Raw genomic sequence first — 17104 nt, 5'->3', positions numbered from 1 at the left:
GGTGGACTGCAGCAGTTCAAGAAGGCAGTTCACCATCACCATCTCAAGGACAATTAGAGATGGGCAATAAATGCTGGCCTGGCCAGTGAAGCCCACGTCCCTTGAATGAATAAAGAATACGATAACAGTGAGAAAGGATCTGGTCTCTGAAGATAGTGAAGTAGAAATCAGTGCGGGTGGAAATTAGGAATGGCAACAGTCAGAAAGCAATGGTGGGAGCAGTTTATTGTTCCCCTGGCAGTAATTATACCATTGTGCAGAGCATTAAACAAGAAACTGTTGGAGCTTGTAACAAAGGAAATGTAATAATTGTGGGGGACTTGAATCTTCACGTAGACTGAGACAATCAAATTGGCAAGAGTGGTCTAGAAGCACAATTTGTAAAATGGTTTTGTGAGAGATTCTTGGAGCAATATGCTGTGGAACCAACTAGGACTAAAGCTATCTTACATCTGGTTTTCTGTAATGAAGCCTGGTTAATTAGTAATGTTGTAGTAAGATACAATGAGAAATAGTGATCATAATATCATTCAATTCCATGTTAAGGCTACGAACAAATAAGAAAATCATCCTAATGTAAAACAAATCCAGATATGTCCGGAGCCTTAAAGGAAGAATACCTGATAAAACAGCCAGAGGACTAACAGCCATGTGCAAGAAAAGACTTGACTTAACCCAAAAACACTTCTACAAACTACAAAAAAAATTCTCAGGAGAACAGGGATAGGTATTGAACCCAGCTAAAGGCAACACAAGTTGACAGCAGAACAGGTAAAAAGACATGAGGCAAGGATAATGGATAACTATAGTAGTGATAATAAAATTGCTTCATCTACAGTAGGAAACATTGGGCTATTAAGAACTGCATAGGGCTGTTAGCCATTTTCTCAGGGCAGATTCAGTTTGGCTTCCACAAAATGTCCAAAGTTTTCAATGACTGCTTTGCATCAACGTTACATCAATGTGGGCAGCATGGTGGCACAGTGGTTAGCACTGCTGCCTCACAGCACCAGGGACACTCTCCCTGTGTCTGCATGAGTTTCCTCTGGGTGCTCCAGTTTCCTCCCACAGTCCAAAGATGTGCAGGTTTGGTGGATTGGCCATACTAAATTGCCCCTTAATGTCAGGGGGATTAGCAGGGTAAAGACGTGAGGTTTTGGGGATAGGGCCTGGGTGGTGCAGTCTCGATGGGCTGAATGGGCTCCTGCTACACTGTAGGGATTCTATGATTCTACTAGATGGAGTTCAGTTACTATACGTTTGACAAGGTTCCCCATGGTAAGCTTTTACAGAAAATACGGACACATGGGATTGAGGGTGATTTAGTGGTTTGGATCAGGAATTGGCTAACTGTAAGAAAACAAAGGGTGGTGGTTGATGGGAAATATTCATCCTGGAGTTCAGTTACTAGTGGTGTACCGCAAGGATCTGTTTTGGGGCCACTGCTGTTTCTCATTTTTATAATGACTTGGATGAGGGCATAGAAGGATGGATTAGTAAATTTGCGGATGACACTAAAGTCGGTGGAGTTGTAGACAGTGCGGAGGGAAGTGGCAGGTTACAGAGGGACATAGATAAGCTGCAGAGCTGGGCTGAGAGGTGGCAAATGGAGTTTAATGCGGAAAAGTGTGAGGTGATTCACTTTGGAAGGAGTAACAGGAATACAGAGTACTGGGCTAATGGTAAGATACTTGGTAGTGTGGATGAACAGAGGGATCTGGGTATCCATGTGCATAGATCCCTGAAAGTTGGCACCCAGGTTGATAAGGTTGTTAAGAAGGCGTACGGTGTGTTAGCTTTTATTGGTAGAGGGATTGAGTTTCGGAGCCAGGAGGTCATGCTGCAACTGTACAAAACTCTGGTGCGGCCGTACATAGAGTATTGCGTACAGTTCTGGTCGCCGTATTATAGGAAAGATGTGGAAGTGTTGGAAAGGGTGCAGAGGAGATTTACCAGGATGTTGCCTGGTATGGTGGGAAAATCGTATGAGGAAAGGCTGAGGGGCTTGAGGTTGTTTTCGTTAGAGAGAAGAAGGTTAAGAGATGACTTAATAGAGGCATACAAGATGATCAGAGGATTAGATAGGGTGGATAGTGAGAGCCTTTTTCCTTGGATGGTGTTGGCTAGCACGAGGGGACATAGCTTTAAATTGAGGGGTGAGAGATATAGGACAGATGTTAGAGGTAGGTTCTTTACTCAGAGAGTAGTAAGGGCGTGGAATGCCCTGCCTGCAGCAGTAGTGGACTCGTCAACGTTGAGAGCGTTCAAGTGGTTATTGGATAAACATATGGATGATATTGGAATAGTGTAGATTGGAGGGGCTTTAGATTGGTACCACTGGTCGGCGCAACATTGAGGGCCGAAGGGCCTGTACTGCGCTGTAATGTTCTATGCTCTATGTTCTAAACTGGTAAACATCAAATGCAGAGATAATGTTGCATTAAATAATGGGCCTCAAATCAGGTTGGCTTGCTGATGATCAAGAGTGTCCAAAGAAATGGAAAGTGTGCTCTAAGAGCTCCTTGCTTATATTTTCACTAGTTTAGGATTGTTCCTATAAATTGGAGGGAAGCTCATGTGATGGCAATGTTCAAAAAGAGCAATAATCAGGACAAAACATTCCTTTCTTCAATTAGGTTCATCCTTCAAATGCATCATCATGATCAAGCTGTCAGTCACTCCTTGTTCGACTTAACATTTCCTTTTTGATTTACAACCTTGTGAAAATTTTGGGGCTATTTTTTCTACATTGAAATACTCTGTAAAGGGAAGCCATTATTATTTAACATCCAGACACCAACCATTATAACTCACATACTCTCCCTCTAAAACCCACATACTTTTGCAGCATCCATACACCAAGATAGTGGAATCCACTCATGTTTTTGAGCATTCAAACACTCTGCTCTTTATCATCCAAAATATACATCGAAACCCTTGGGGATGAAATTGGACAAGGGAGGGATATTGAAGTCAATGGAACTGAAAATCGGACAAGACTACCTGTTTTGCACCCAGCTGTGACAAATTTCATTCCCCCACACCTTCTCCTACCTTGCTCAAAGCACGTTAGGGAATGGCCCCTAACCAAGTTGTTCCAGTACATCTACAATGATGTCATCTACCCAACAGCAGGGGAAATCACCAGGGTGTCTCTTATCCAAAATAAAGAGGGACTAATTCAATCTGACCAATACATTTCCTCTCAGTCTACTCTCAATCATCAGCAAAGTGATGGGACTTGCAGTTGATGGCGCTATCAGGTGGCACTTACTCAGCTATAATCTGCTGACTGGTGCTCAGTTTGGGTTCCACCAGAACCACTCGGCTCCTGACCTCATTACAGCCTTGTTTTAAACATGGACAAAAAAGCTCAACTCGAGGTGAGAGTGACTGCCCTTGACATCAAGACAGCATTTGACCTTGACATCAAGACAACATTTGATCTGAGTATGGCATGAAGGAGCCCTAGCCAAACTTGAGTCAATGGGAATCAGAGGGGAAACTCTCCACTGGTTGGAATCATACCTGGAACAAAAAAATGATGGTTGTAGTGGTTGGAGGTCAATCATCTGGGATTGTATCCTAAGCCCAACCATCCTCAATTGCTTCATTAATGACCTTTCCTCATCATAAAGCCAGAAGTGGGGATGTTTGCTGGGGATTGTACAATGTTCAGCACCATTCACACCACTACAGCAGTCCATTCTTGCATTCAGTAAGACTGGGAAAATGTCCAGACTTGGGCTGATATGTTTCAAGTAATATTTGTGCCACACAAATGCCAGGCAATGACCACCTCCAACAAGAGAGAATTTAACCATCTCCACTTGCCATCGTTGGATCCCCCTATATCAACATCCTGGAGTTTACCATCGATCAGAAACTCAACTTTATCAGCCATATAAATACTGTGACTACAATAGCAAGTCAGAGACTAGGAATTCTGCAGTGAGTATCCTGATTCCCCAAAGCCTGTCCACCATCTACATGGCAAAATTCAGGAGTGTGATGGAATACTCCCCACTTGCCTGGATGAGCACAGCGCAACAACACTGAAGAAGCTTGACACTACGCAGGACAAATAAGCCTGCTTGATTGTCACACAATTCAGTACCTTAAGCATTCATTCCCTCCACCACTGCCACACAATGGAAGCAATGTGCATCATCTACAGGATGCACTGCAGGAACTTACCAAGGCTCCTTTGACAGCACCTTCCAAACCCATAACCACTACCATCTAGACGTGCAAGAGCAGCTGATGCATGTGAACACCACCACCTGCAAGTTCCCTTCCAAGCCACTCATCATTCAAGACCTGGAAATATATCACCGTTCCTTCACTGTCACTGGGTCAAAGTTCTGGAACTCCCTCCCTAACAGCACCATGGGTGTACCTACACTACATGTACTGCAAGAGTTCAAGAAGACAGCACACTGCCACTTGAGTGTAACTAAGGATGAGCAACAAATTTAGGCCTTGCTATTAATACTCACATCTCCATGAACAAATAAAATATATATTTTTTTATTTTATTGTGGGTCAACCCACAGCACATGGACTGCAGCATTTTAAGATGGCAGCTCACCAATACATTCTCGTGGGCAACTAGGGATGGGCAATTAATGAACTAAAAAAATAGTTGTTCAAGACAGCAGGCTCATGGCTTTCTCTTTAATAATTTCACACCAGCAACACCCAGACTGTCAACTCAGTATTTGGAAGTGAAAAGGTTAACACCTCACACAGTGCCAGACAATAATGTCAAGAGTGTACACCACCACACTCACCTTCTGTTCAAATGTCATAATGAAATAATATGTAGGATTTGATCATAGCCAGCTCCTGGAGATGACATGGTTATAGATATTTATAACACTGATGAGGTTTGGGTGCTGTCCAAGGATAGCAGGGCATTTGTTATCAATCCAAGTTTATTAAAATTATCTTTCTCTCTTTCCCAGGAAACAGAAGGTTGTTCAGACATTAACTAATTACTGGTAAGTTTGTCTCATGGTTAAATGAGTTTAATGTACATATGTATACATTTGTGTATGTTTGCATTTGTGTGTAGCCGTATGCGTGTCCTATACATATGTGTCACATCATTTTAATGCACGTTACATCACATGTAACATGATTGTGATATTATGTGTATTGTAAAAATAATGTAGTTTTTGTGTAATAGAGGAGATCCATTCTGTTTCCTATCACAAAGTGTCCACATTGGTATCGTACATATCAAGTGTACATGTGTAGTGTCATGTATGTAATATGCATGTGTGTAATATTACATATAAAATATGTTTACCGTCAGGTGTGCTTCTATATCACAGTCAATGTGTGAACACTTTTGTATGTTTAAAATCTCATGCAGTCTCATATGTACGTGCATAATATCACAGTGTGATATGTATGTAGTCTCAGTGTATTATTTATATATTTCCACACTATGTATGTATGTAATTTTCTGCTGTGATCTGTACATATGTAATATTCAGACAGTGTAATAGATGTGGGATGCTTGTGCATCTTCTTTATGCCTGAAACTTCTCCCAGGGCATTCTCACAAAGGCCCAGTTCTTCCGATCCCAATAGCTGTGAGTGCAGAGACATTTGAGATCGAGGGGCGCAATGACATTGAACACTCCAGGGAACTGATTTATCCCAGAACCAGGAACACCCGATACCTCAGAAATGGCTCCTCACTGATGCTGAAATCAGGGCCTGTAGGCATAAATTTGGGCCATTAACCCAAACGCTTACATTTTTTAAAATACTGATCTACTTAGAGATATTATTAGCAGGCATAAAGCAGAAAGTAGATCGGTGTCAAATCACTGCAGCATCCAGGGCAATGCTGACACAGCTCATCCAAACTCCTGGAGCCCTCATTAATGCACATTCCCCCACTTACCCCAACAATGCTCCCCCCCCCCCCACCCTGACAATGCTCCCCCGCAACCCCCCACAACTGGCAACACCAATATTGCTCTCCCTGTTCATACCCTTGACAATGCTGACTGTGTTCCAACATCAGCTGGACTAAGAGGTGGTGGAGCAGGGATGAGGAAGTGCGGGAGGTGTGAGCATTGTCAGGGTGTGGGGGGGGTGTGAGCATTGTCAGGGTGTGGGGGGGGGGGGTGAGCATTGTCAGGGGGCAAGGGGGGGTGGTGTGAGCATTGTCAGGGTGTGGGGGGGGGGTGAGCATTGTCAGGGTGCGGAGGGGTTGAGCATTGTCAGGGGGCAAGGAGGGGGGGCGGTGTGAGCATTGTCAAGGTCTGGGGGGGTGAGATCATTGTCAGGGTGCGGGGGGGATGAGATCATTGTCAGGGTGCGGGGGGGATGAGATCATTGTCAGGGTGCGGGGGGGATGAGAGCATTGTCAGGGTGTGGGGGGGTTGAGCATTGTCAGGGTGCAGGTGGGGTGTGAGCATTGTCAGAGTGTGGGGGGCGTGAGCATCGTCAGGGCTGCGGGGGGGGGGGAGCATTGTCAGGGGTGCGGGGGACATGAGCATTGTCGGGGGTGCGGGGGACATGTGCATTGTCAGGGCTGTGGCGGGGGTGAGCATTGTCGGGGGTGCAGGGGGTGAGCATTGTCGGGAGTGTCGGGGGGTGTGAGCATTGTCGGGGGTGCAGGGGGTGAGCATTGTCGGGGGTGCGGGGGGGTGTGAGCATTGTCGGGAGTGTCGGGGGGTGTGAGCATTGTCGGGAGTGTCGGGAGGTGTGAGCATTGTCGGGGGTGCGGGGGGGTGTGAGCATTGTCGGGAGTGTCGGGGGGTGTGAGCATTGTCGGGGGTGCAGGCGGTGTGAGCATTGTCGGGGTGCAGGGGGTGAGCATTGTCAGGGTGCGGGGGGGGTGAGCATTGTCAGGGGTGTGGGGGGTGGTGAGCATTGTCGGGGGTGCGGGGGGTGTGAGCATTGTCGGGGGTGTGGGAGGTGGTGAGCATTGTCGGGGGTGCAGGCGGTGTGAGCATTGTCGGGGTGCAGGGGGTGTGAGCATTGTCGGGGTGCAGGGGGTGAGCATTGTCGGGAGTGTCGGGGGGTGTGAGCATTGTCAGGGTGCAGGCGGTGTGAGCATTGTCGGGGTGCGGGGGGTGGTGAGCATTGTCGGGGGTGTGGGGGGTGGTGAGCATTGTCGGGGGTGCGGGGGGTGTGAGCATTGTCGGGGTGCGGGGGGGGGCGTGAGCATTGTCGGGGGTGCAGGGGGTGAGCGTTGTCGGGGGTGCGGGGGGTGTGAGCATTGTCAGGGTGCAGGCGGTGTGAGCATTGTCGGGGTGCGGGGGGGGTGAGCATTGTCGGGGGTGTGGGGGGTGGTGAGCATTGTCGGGGGTGCGGGGGGTGTGAGCATTGTCGGGGTGCAGGGGGGGCGTGAGCATTGTCGGGGGTGCGGGGGGTGTGAGCATTGTCGGGGTGCGGGGGGGGTGAGCATTGTCGGGGGTGTGGGGGGTGGTGAGCATTGTCGGGGGTGCGGGGGGTGTGAGCATTGTCGGGGTGCGGGGGGGGCGTGAGCATTGTCGGGGGTGCAGGGGGTGAGCATTGTCGGGGGTGCGGGGGGTGTGAGCATTGTCGGGGTGCGGGGGGGGCGTGAGCATTGTCGGGGGTGCAGGGATGAGAGAATTTCCGTGCGTGCGGGGGAATGAGCATTGTCACGGGGGTAGGCTGCATAGTGTCGGGAATTTGGGATTGTGAAGCAGGTTTCTAACAAGGCAGAGCAAACCAAGGAACTGAAGACAGATCTGAAGGGACATGTCTTCAGGATGGAAAATGGGGCTCAGCTTCATTGTAGTTACAGTTCCTTTCTAGGCTGTCCCATTCCTGGTGTCAACGGATTCAAGCTGGACCCAGGAACAAACAATCTAAAGGCGCCAGTGTAAAAAGGGAATGTCATTGTTTTAAATGGGATCAATGGTGTGCACTCCCACTCCAATACTGATCGGAAGATCTGGGCCAAAATCTTGTTTTTTGGAGGATTTTTAACACCGATTCTGTTTCTTAATGTTTGTAATAAGTCTTCCAATATTGTTAGCTCCCTCAGCCATCTCTGAAATCTCTGTCTCCTTGTTTCCTCTGATCTTAAATGGCACATTCACATGCCTGCAGTGTGATTAATGCTTGCAAGGAACACTATTTCTGCAAGAGTCTTATCTCCTCAGAACATGATAACGCCTATCTGAGGGTGGGGAGAATTGTTGCACTTTTGAACAAGACATAATAAAGTACTTGTCATATGAAAGTTGTTTCTATTCTTGCGTCTAACTCCCAACCCTGACTCCTCTTTAGAGCCTTTTTTATCTCGTATTTCATTGATACCGTTTTGGCCATTGTTTCTTTGAAATGTTTTCTCTTCAACTACTGGTCTACACATTGTACCTCCTATCAACATCTTCACTGATTTAAATCAAGCCTTATTGCATTGCCTCCTATTATATGTCATTTTTTCTAGTACCTCAAATCTGCCTTCCACAGTCATCCTATCCTCATGACACATCGAGACTTTTTAAACTTTCACTTGTTGGCAGGTAGTCTTTACTTTGTGAGTCTATTTCCTTTCTACTCTTTTCAGTCTTTGTGCCACCTGGTTCTGTGGGCCTTGGGCCTATTGCCTAGGTTTCTCAATAACCCAAAACATTTTTTGCCCCTTGCACAATTTTACGGTAATAAGAAGATTCTTGAAGTACTGGAATCTCCCTTAATTCACACCGAGATATTCTTTATGTTTTAGGGCCTTCTGGCTGATGTGTGTAAGGACATCACAAATCTGAAGACATCAGAAGAATGGGTACTAGTTAATCAAATCCAACACAAGTTAACGCATTGTAAAGACGGGGCCACCTATTGAAAAGTTAGCCATAATGTCTTAGTATCACTGTGTTCAATTTGGGGATGTCAGAGTCCAAAAAAATCAGGACAGTTGAAATTTGATCAACACATAATTAACTGAAGAAGATTGTGTGTGTGCACGGGAGGGAGGGGAGAGCAGGTGCACACGCTCTTAGTTTTTTTTTGTGTTTGAACAGAGAGGTGAGTGACTGAGTGAATGAATGGATGCTTGTGGTATATGGGTGCATTTGAGTGTGAATGTGTCTGTGTATTCACGTCTCTGTGTCTGCTGTGTGTCAATTCTTCACGTCTTGAGACGAGGCTGCTGGGAATTTGAATTGTGTTGTCGTAGTGATAGCCTCGCGCAGACTTCAATCAAATAAGTGTAGCTCCAATATATTGTGTATAGTACAGAGTCCCTTAGTCTGCCTGACAGTGTGCTTAACTCTACCTCCCTTACTGTGCCAGTGTGATATTTCCATTCATGTTAAGCTTGTGCTAGTTAGAAATTAAAATATTACAACAGTTCTGCGGCATGCACTTATCACTTATTTGCTGAGACTTGGTTGAGATTGCCCTGACTATCTTAAATTAAAATTTATGGGACCTGGTTAAGGGCCCAAGAGAACTTATAGATGCCTCTCCCTCAATTGGATTATGCTAACCACTCTTCATCAGAGAGGGGATACCTTCATCTCATCCGTATGAGCTAAAGTTCAACTGTGGCTACAGAATTGACGCTTGTGTACCTAACTGAATATACTTACGTCTCCATTAGAAGAAGAACTTATCATTGAACCATAGATATTTATGAAATATAAATTCACCGTCATGTCTGTGCCGACTTTTTGCCAGAACAATCTAAAACTAATTTAACTATCCAGCTCTTCACATAAGCCTGTACCTTTCTCTGCTTCCTTTACAAGATGCAACTGTCTCTCATGGTGTACTCTACATAAAGCGTCTCCTTATCTCTCTCTCCCCACTCGCTTGGTGACCCCTTGTTGCTGATTCCACAGCCATCTTTCCTTATTTGCTGTCAAAAGCATTCCATAATTGTAAAAACCTCAATTAAATCTACTCTTAGCCTTCCCTGCTCCAGTGGAAATAGTCTCAAGTCCTGCCAATAGCAGCTAGTTTGGGACCCAGTCCACACATGGGGAGTGGTAGTTCACCACCGCCCCCCAAACCTATTAAAAAGACAAGACATCTTGATCTCTGGGCTCCATTACCAAAGGTGGGTTTTTATAGCCTTGTCACCTCCTCAGCCATATCTGCTTAATCGTTGACATGGCAACACTTTATCACATCAAAACCAGAAGCAGGCTTCTTGTTACTGTATTTTCTTTTGTCATTGTGATGAGTGTCTGACTAGATAGAGTGTACTGATTGTTGGAAATTGTGTGCCTGGACGAAGATTGTACGTTCCTGTGATTCCTGACTCTATGGATACTGTGTAAGGGGACACTCAGAATTTAATTACAGTGGAATTTTATGGTTGTAAGTTTGTCAAAAATTCAACTGGATATTTCTGACACCTGACAATTCCTGATCCAGCACAGCTTGTGTGACGAGATATTATACAACAGTGTGTAAAAATAACATGTGGTTAGATTTTCAGCTTTGGTGCATAACTGGCATGCAGATCAGCTGCTCAATATGTAAACTGCCTGATTTTCATTCCCATTGCTCTCAAGAGACAACTTTATTGTATTTTGACATTGATAAACAGTGATGGCACAGTGAAACTGTTGCTCGTCTCTCCCCTCCCCCGACCCCCACTCTGCAATATGAAGTGACATATTACAACTCTGAAATACTATTATCACTTAACACGCTGCCACTTTTCCACATTTAACATGAAGATAACATATTGACCCAAGTCTTTCATGATCCTTGCACTGTTCAAGTTTTTCTTAATTCTTGGTTTTCCTTCTTGTATTTATTCAGTCCATCCTGTGACCACTTGGTCCCTTTACATGATAACTTCCCCATGTTTCCCTTTGGTTCACCTGCTGGGTGTACATCCAACTTTTCCCATGATTTCCCTTATGTCTTTATGCATTGTTCTTAAGTCTTCCTGCCAGTAGGATCTTCCAGTCCCACGAAGGCAGCCCCTCCCACAGCGGATTCCTCGGCAGCGAGATGGATGAGCTGTACAAAACGTCATAGACTTCGGTGGGACTGGAAGTTCTTGCTGATGCCCAATGGCGAGCCACTTCCCTGCCAGAAAACACACCACACCGGGGCCAAAAAATTTATTTTTCTAATCCTTCACCTTTTTGTTCAACCATTTTTCCTTCTCTTTTATTGGATCCTTTTATCCAATTCCTATTGTTGTGGAGCAGATTATTATATGAAATAAACTCAGGAGAGCCAGTCCAGAATGATCGTTTATTAGCCAATGCATTGGGAGAGCACAACCTCAGAGAAGGTTCCTTAAGGCAGACTCTACCCTAGATGAAGATTCATGCTATATTTATACATTGTAAGTCACATAGGTGAGGCATTATTTACATTCCAATATTGTCTGGTTTAGGTTTTACATTAAACAAGGCAGGGTGTTGACTATCCCAAGAACTATCTGTCTTTCTTATTTCTCTTCGGCTCCTCGTAACCTCTTCCCTACTGTTTGTTGCAACCAGGCTCAGCCTTGCACTGCTCACTTTGTCTGCTAATTCAGGCCTCCAAGCACACTAGCCAACTGTTCACCCATGTAAGTAGTCTTTGTTTATATCAACATGTTCTTTTCCCCAAATCCTTATTGGGAACAAACTGCAGCCATAAATGTGGAGAAAGATCTACATAATTTTGTGAAGATTGAGAGGGGTCAGACAGGGGTGTGTTTTCTCCTCAGATTTGTTCAATTTGTACAGTGAAAAGGTTTGTAAAGAGATTGAAGAGCTTCCTGGATTATTAGTTGGAGGTTACAACTTTATTGATATGAAGATAAGCCAATGACACCATTCTTATTGCCGACAGTGCGGAAGATTTCGGATAAAGTAGTGAGTGAAAGTGAAAAGAAAGGGCTAAGCATAAACTGAGAGAAAAGAAAATGATGGGTAGTGTCCAAAAGCATACCAGAATGTAAGATCACAGTGAAGAACAAAAAGGTCAAACAGGTAGACAAATTTAGTTATCGAGGAAATATGTTAAATCGGACAAGAAATAAAACAATGGATTGGAATGGTCAGAGGTGCACTTCAAAAATGAAAATGATTCAGATCAACTCAAAATTAGCCACGAAAACAAAGCTGAGAATGCTGGAATGCAGCATCACACCAATTGTGACAAAAGCAGGGTTGGGCAATCAGTGAAACAATGCAGAAAAGAATTGAGACTGGAATTTTTAAGCGAATAATAAAGATATCCTGGACAAGTCACACTCCATCGAAGAGATGCGAGTAAAATCTGAGACCAAACATGCTCTGCTGACCCAGTTCAGGAACAGACAATTGAAATAATAAGAAATCAATATTCAGAAAGTCTGAAAGATTGACGGTATAAGAGATTGAGGTAGACAGAGGATAGCCTTTCTCGAGAACCTCCCAAACTAGATAAATGTACCATTAACAAAGATGATCCACACCTCCAGAGCAAGATTGATATGGAAGTCCATGTTCATCAACACCCTTTAGGGCATGGTACCTGAAGAGAGAGAGCGAGAGATTGAACCAAGTCAAGGTCTGGGAATGCAATGATTGCTTGTTAAGGAACTATCTTTCGTCAACTTCCTTAGTCCTTCCCCACTATGTCCAAGACCTATCTCAGCAATTGAGGGCAAAATGAGTGAAACTTTGGCAGGATCAATGACAGAATATGATTCCTATTTTACCAGAGAGTGTCTTCTTTGACTAATGTAAGTTGGGATCTTGTCATGCGATGCAGTACATCATTCTGGCATCTTGTGGCTTGAAATGTATCTTTACTTGCTCTATACTTCACACATTCATACTATTCTTAATCTGTTCTGATGGCAAGGATATGTTTATGCTTGTGTTAACATTCCCTCGGAATTTTTATAACTGCGTTTACACAGTGGCCCCAAAAATCCTACACCGGTGAATTGCACTGAAGTTACACTGATGGAAACTGGGTTAGGTCTCTACTTGTCTGGAGAGGCATTTACACCAGAATTTCATGGGTCATTGCATGTCCATTTAAGCAGTGATAGAGTCATTGTGGCACAGGGGAAGGTCATTTGGTCCATCAAGTCCATCCCAGCCCTCCATAGAGCAATCCAGTCAGCCCAATTCCATTTGTGTAAATTGGGGAGTAATTTGCTGGAGGAGCCATTAATTTTAATTGAGGCTAGGGAAGCAACAGGAACGATGCCTGGCTAAATCAGTTGACTGTCCGATGGCTTAATTGGATATCCCATATTTGTTTTTTGTTGCCACTTTGCCAGAATGTTTAGCACAGGTGGAACTGACAGAAGCAATCAACAATGGGACACGAGATGGTAGAGATCAGGAAGAAGATGCCACAATTTCATAGAATCCAATTTGCAAAACCTCTTTTATGAAATAGAATAGAGAACAGACAGTGCTGAACGTCAGTGGCAGGAACCTATCAAAAAAGATCACTCTTGCTATATGGAGGACAGTGATATAAGCACTAAGGGCCGACTTCGTCATGCCCAGGACTCCACAACACCAGCGATGTACAATTTCAAAGACACGATTAGGGTAGGCAAGATAACACATCTTTCATTCTCATCTTTCTAGAACAGCAGCATACTCTTCACCTTCTGAATGGTAGCAGCTGTACAACTAAGTCTTCAAAAGATACTCTTGACAGGTATGTCTCTGGAGTCTACAGCTATTATTTGTGGTATCAGGGAAGCTTCCTCTTCATTTGTAATCTGCAGCTGACCACACCCCCCCCCTCCCCCTCCCAACAACCTATGAAGCAACGAGAAGCCAGATGGTCCTCCAGCTCCACAGAAGAAGAGATTGTAGGTGGCGTGACAATAAGGAATCAATTCAACATCATCCTATCGACAGATATTGGTTAGGGGATCATGGTGGTCTGTTCAGGGTGGACAGAGATCCAGAGCCCAGTGGAATAGCAATTTGCCTCTGCCTGATAGTGCAGAGTTAGCAGTGGGTGTCAGACTTCCAGCTTTAATGCAGTGGAATGTAGGAGGTAACACTGGACTATCCAATAACAAGCTCCAGAGATGCAACCATGAACGGTCCTCTGTCAGAGCCCACTGCTCTGAGAGCAAGACCACCTCAATCCGCTGACCCTTTTGTAAAACCCTTTTGAATAAATTATCACCACCCATGAACCTTATCTGAAGAAAATGCTCTTGCTGTAGAGGATGTGCAGCGAATATTTACCAGACTGATTCCTGGGATGGTGGGGCTGACATACAAGGAGAGATTGAGTCCGTTCGGATTGTATTCGTTGAAGTTCAAAAGAATGAGAGGGGATCCCACAGAAACCTATAAAATTCTAACAGGACTAGACAGGGTGGATGCAGGGAGGGTGTTCCCGATGGTGGGGGCATCCAGAATCAAGGTTCACGGTCTGATAAAATGGGGTAAACCCTTTAGGACTGAGATAAGGAGAATTTTCTTCACCCGGCGAGTGGTAAGCCACAGAAAGCAGTTGAGGTTAAAACATTGCATGTTTTCAAAAAGGAGTTAAATGCAGCTCTTCGGGCGAAGGGGATCAAAGGATATGAGGGGAAGGCGGGATCAGGCTGTTGAGTTGGATGATCAGCTATGATCATAATGAATGGTGGAGCAGGCTCGAATGGCCAAATGGCCTTCTCCTGCTCCTATTTTCTATCCTTTTATCCCTATTTTCAAATTGTACCTAGGAATAGTAGTTTAAAGAATGGAACAAAGTGAGGAAAGAGTAGGTTGGTTTGTGTTTGCTTTAGACTCTGTTATAATAAACTGAAAAATGTCCTTATATCATATTTTGCTACACTTGTTGGTTAGTGTCCTTGAGGAAGGAATGCACTTACTGGCTGTTGGTTACAATATTCAATCTGGTAATGATTATTGGCAATGTCACTTCATGACAGAAAGCTAACGTGTTGTGCTGTTCTGAGATTGAAGGAACATTCCTTTATTTGGAAGTAGGAGAGAAGAGATGTGGCACAATCGGTAAAGGCAGACTGCATTAACGAAAAGTGATTATGGTAATGGAATGTCCTCCATTTCCCCTTCTAGCAATCATTGGAGAAGTTTTCAGAGAAGGTCACTGTGATGCATTCCTTCATGTCTTTCTCTCTCCGAAGAGATTTGTGCCACTTCTCCAGTAATGGCCAAGTACAGAATTATTTGAATAGGCACAACAGGCTACAATTGTGATTGACACAAGACAAAGCACCCGTCCAGGCAGTGATGGGCCTTTTAATGGGCACTCTTGTGTATTTGTTGAAGCATACTCTTATGCACATTTCTTTACTAAGATCCTATACAGCCTGTGCATTCTATGGAGTGGGAATAATAACTGGTGGACTCTATACTCCTTAAATCTTCCTGATATGTTTTACAAATTTGATTGAGTTTTTTGAAGGGGTAACCAACAAGGTAACTGAGGGCAGTGTAGTCAATGTTGTCTGCATGGACATTAGCAAGGCCTTTGACAAGGTACCATATGGTTGGTTGTGGCATCAGGTTAAACCTCACAGGATCCAGGGTGAGGTAGCCAATTGGATACAAAATTGGCTTGATGACAGAAGACAGAGGGTGGTTGTAGAAGATTGTTATTCAAACTGGAGGCCTGTGACCAGCAGTGTGCCTCAGGGATCAGTGCTAGGTCCACCATTATTTGTCATTTATATTCATGATTTGGATGAGAATATAGGAGGCATGGTTAGTAAGTTTGCAGATGACACCAAGATTGATGGCATAATGGACAGTGAAGAAGATTATGTAGATTGCAATGGGATCTTGATCAATTGGGCCAGTGGGCTGATGAATGGCAGATGGAGTTTAATTTAGATAAATGCGAGGTGATGCATTTTGGTAGATCGAACCAGGGCAGGACTTACTCAGTTAATGGTAGGGCATTGGAGAGAGTTATAGAACAAAAAGATCTAAGGGTACAAGTTGAAAGTGGAGTCACAGGTGGACAGGGTGGTGAAGAAGGCATTCAGCATGCTTGGTTTCATTGGTCAGAACATTGAATACAGGAGTTGGAAAATCTTGTTGAAGTTGTACAAGACATTGGTCAGGCCACACTTGGAATACTGTGTATAGTCCTGGTCACTCTACCAGAGAAAGAATATTATTAAACTCAAAAGAGTGTAGAAAAGATTTACTAGGATGCTACCAGGAGTTGATGGTTTGAATTATAAGGAGAGGCTGAATAAACTGGGACTTTTTCCCTTGGCGCGTGGGAGGTTTAGGGATGATCTTATAGAGGTCTATAAAATAATGAGGGGCATAGATAAGGTAGATAGTCAACATCCTTTCCCAAAGATAGGGGAGTCTAAAACTAGAGGGCATAGGTTTAAGATGAGAGGGGAGAGATACAAAGTGTCCAGAGGGGCAACTTTTTCACACAGAGGGTGGTGAGTGTCTGGAATGAGCTGCCAGAGGTAGTAGTAGAGGCGGGTACAATTTTGTCTTTTTAAAAAGCATTAAGACAGTTACATGGGTAAGATGAGTACAGAGGGATATGGGCTAAACGTGGGCAATTGGGACTGGCTTAGTGGTTTAAACAAAAGGGTGGCATGGACAAGTTGGGCCGAAGGGCCTGTTTCCGTGCTGTAAACCTCAATGACTCTATGACCCTGTTTACTCCATCCTGGGGCTATCCTTCATAATGATAATATACAAGATTCTTCCTGTATGGAATGTTACATTTACTCCCCAGAAACCCTCATCAGGTGTGGAATTTGAAGGTGGAGGGATTTCCAAGTGGACCTGCACTGTCAGAAACAGAGAGGCAAGTCCAGGTCAAGGCTTAGGCAGAATGCCGAAAAAGAAACTAAAAGTTGTTGACAGTTGCAGAACATCTCCACACACTTCACCCTCTCAAACCCCTCCTTTCTGCCTGTCTCAGTTGATTCTGGCAACACCTGCATCTCACAGGTTGTCAGTGTAACTTACCGAGAGCACGCTGCAAGTGTGAAAGCAGGAGCCTCCTCAACAGCAGCGCCACTGGCATTCAATGTGTGTAAATGAGCTCAATCACTAGGCAATGGACTACAGGAAAATAGGAACAGGAGTAGGCCATTCAGTTCCTCCAGCCTGGTCCACCATTCCAGATCAAAATGCATCAAAGCTGATTTCTACCTCAAATCCCTACA

At 44.5% G+C, this 17104-nt stretch overlaps 1 protein-coding gene across 1 annotated transcript in view; it reads left to right on the top strand.

Moving 5' to 3' along the window:
• The window catches only part of sned1 (sushi, nidogen and EGF-like domains 1), a 173778-nt gene extending 163208 nt beyond the window's left edge, over positions 1–10570 (top strand). The window contains exons 27-28 of the mRNA XM_078202977.1: positions 4968–5003; positions 8729–10570. Coding sequence (XP_078059103.1) covers positions 4968–4993 — 26 coding nt within the window. The 3' untranslated portion in view covers positions 4994–5003; positions 8729–10570. The remainder of the gene's footprint in view (positions 1–4967; positions 5004–8728) is intronic.
• Positions 10571–17104: the final 6534 nt, after the last annotated feature.

The sequence above is a fragment of the Mustelus asterias genome, chromosome 3 (assembly GCF_964213995.1).
Source record: "Mustelus asterias chromosome 3, sMusAst1.hap1.1, whole genome shotgun sequence".
NCBI classification, from domain to species: domain Eukaryota; kingdom Metazoa; phylum Chordata; class Chondrichthyes; order Carcharhiniformes; family Triakidae; genus Mustelus; species Mustelus asterias.
The sequence above is the reverse complement of the archived record's forward strand: the minus strand, read 5'-3'. Positions and strand labels throughout refer to the sequence as shown.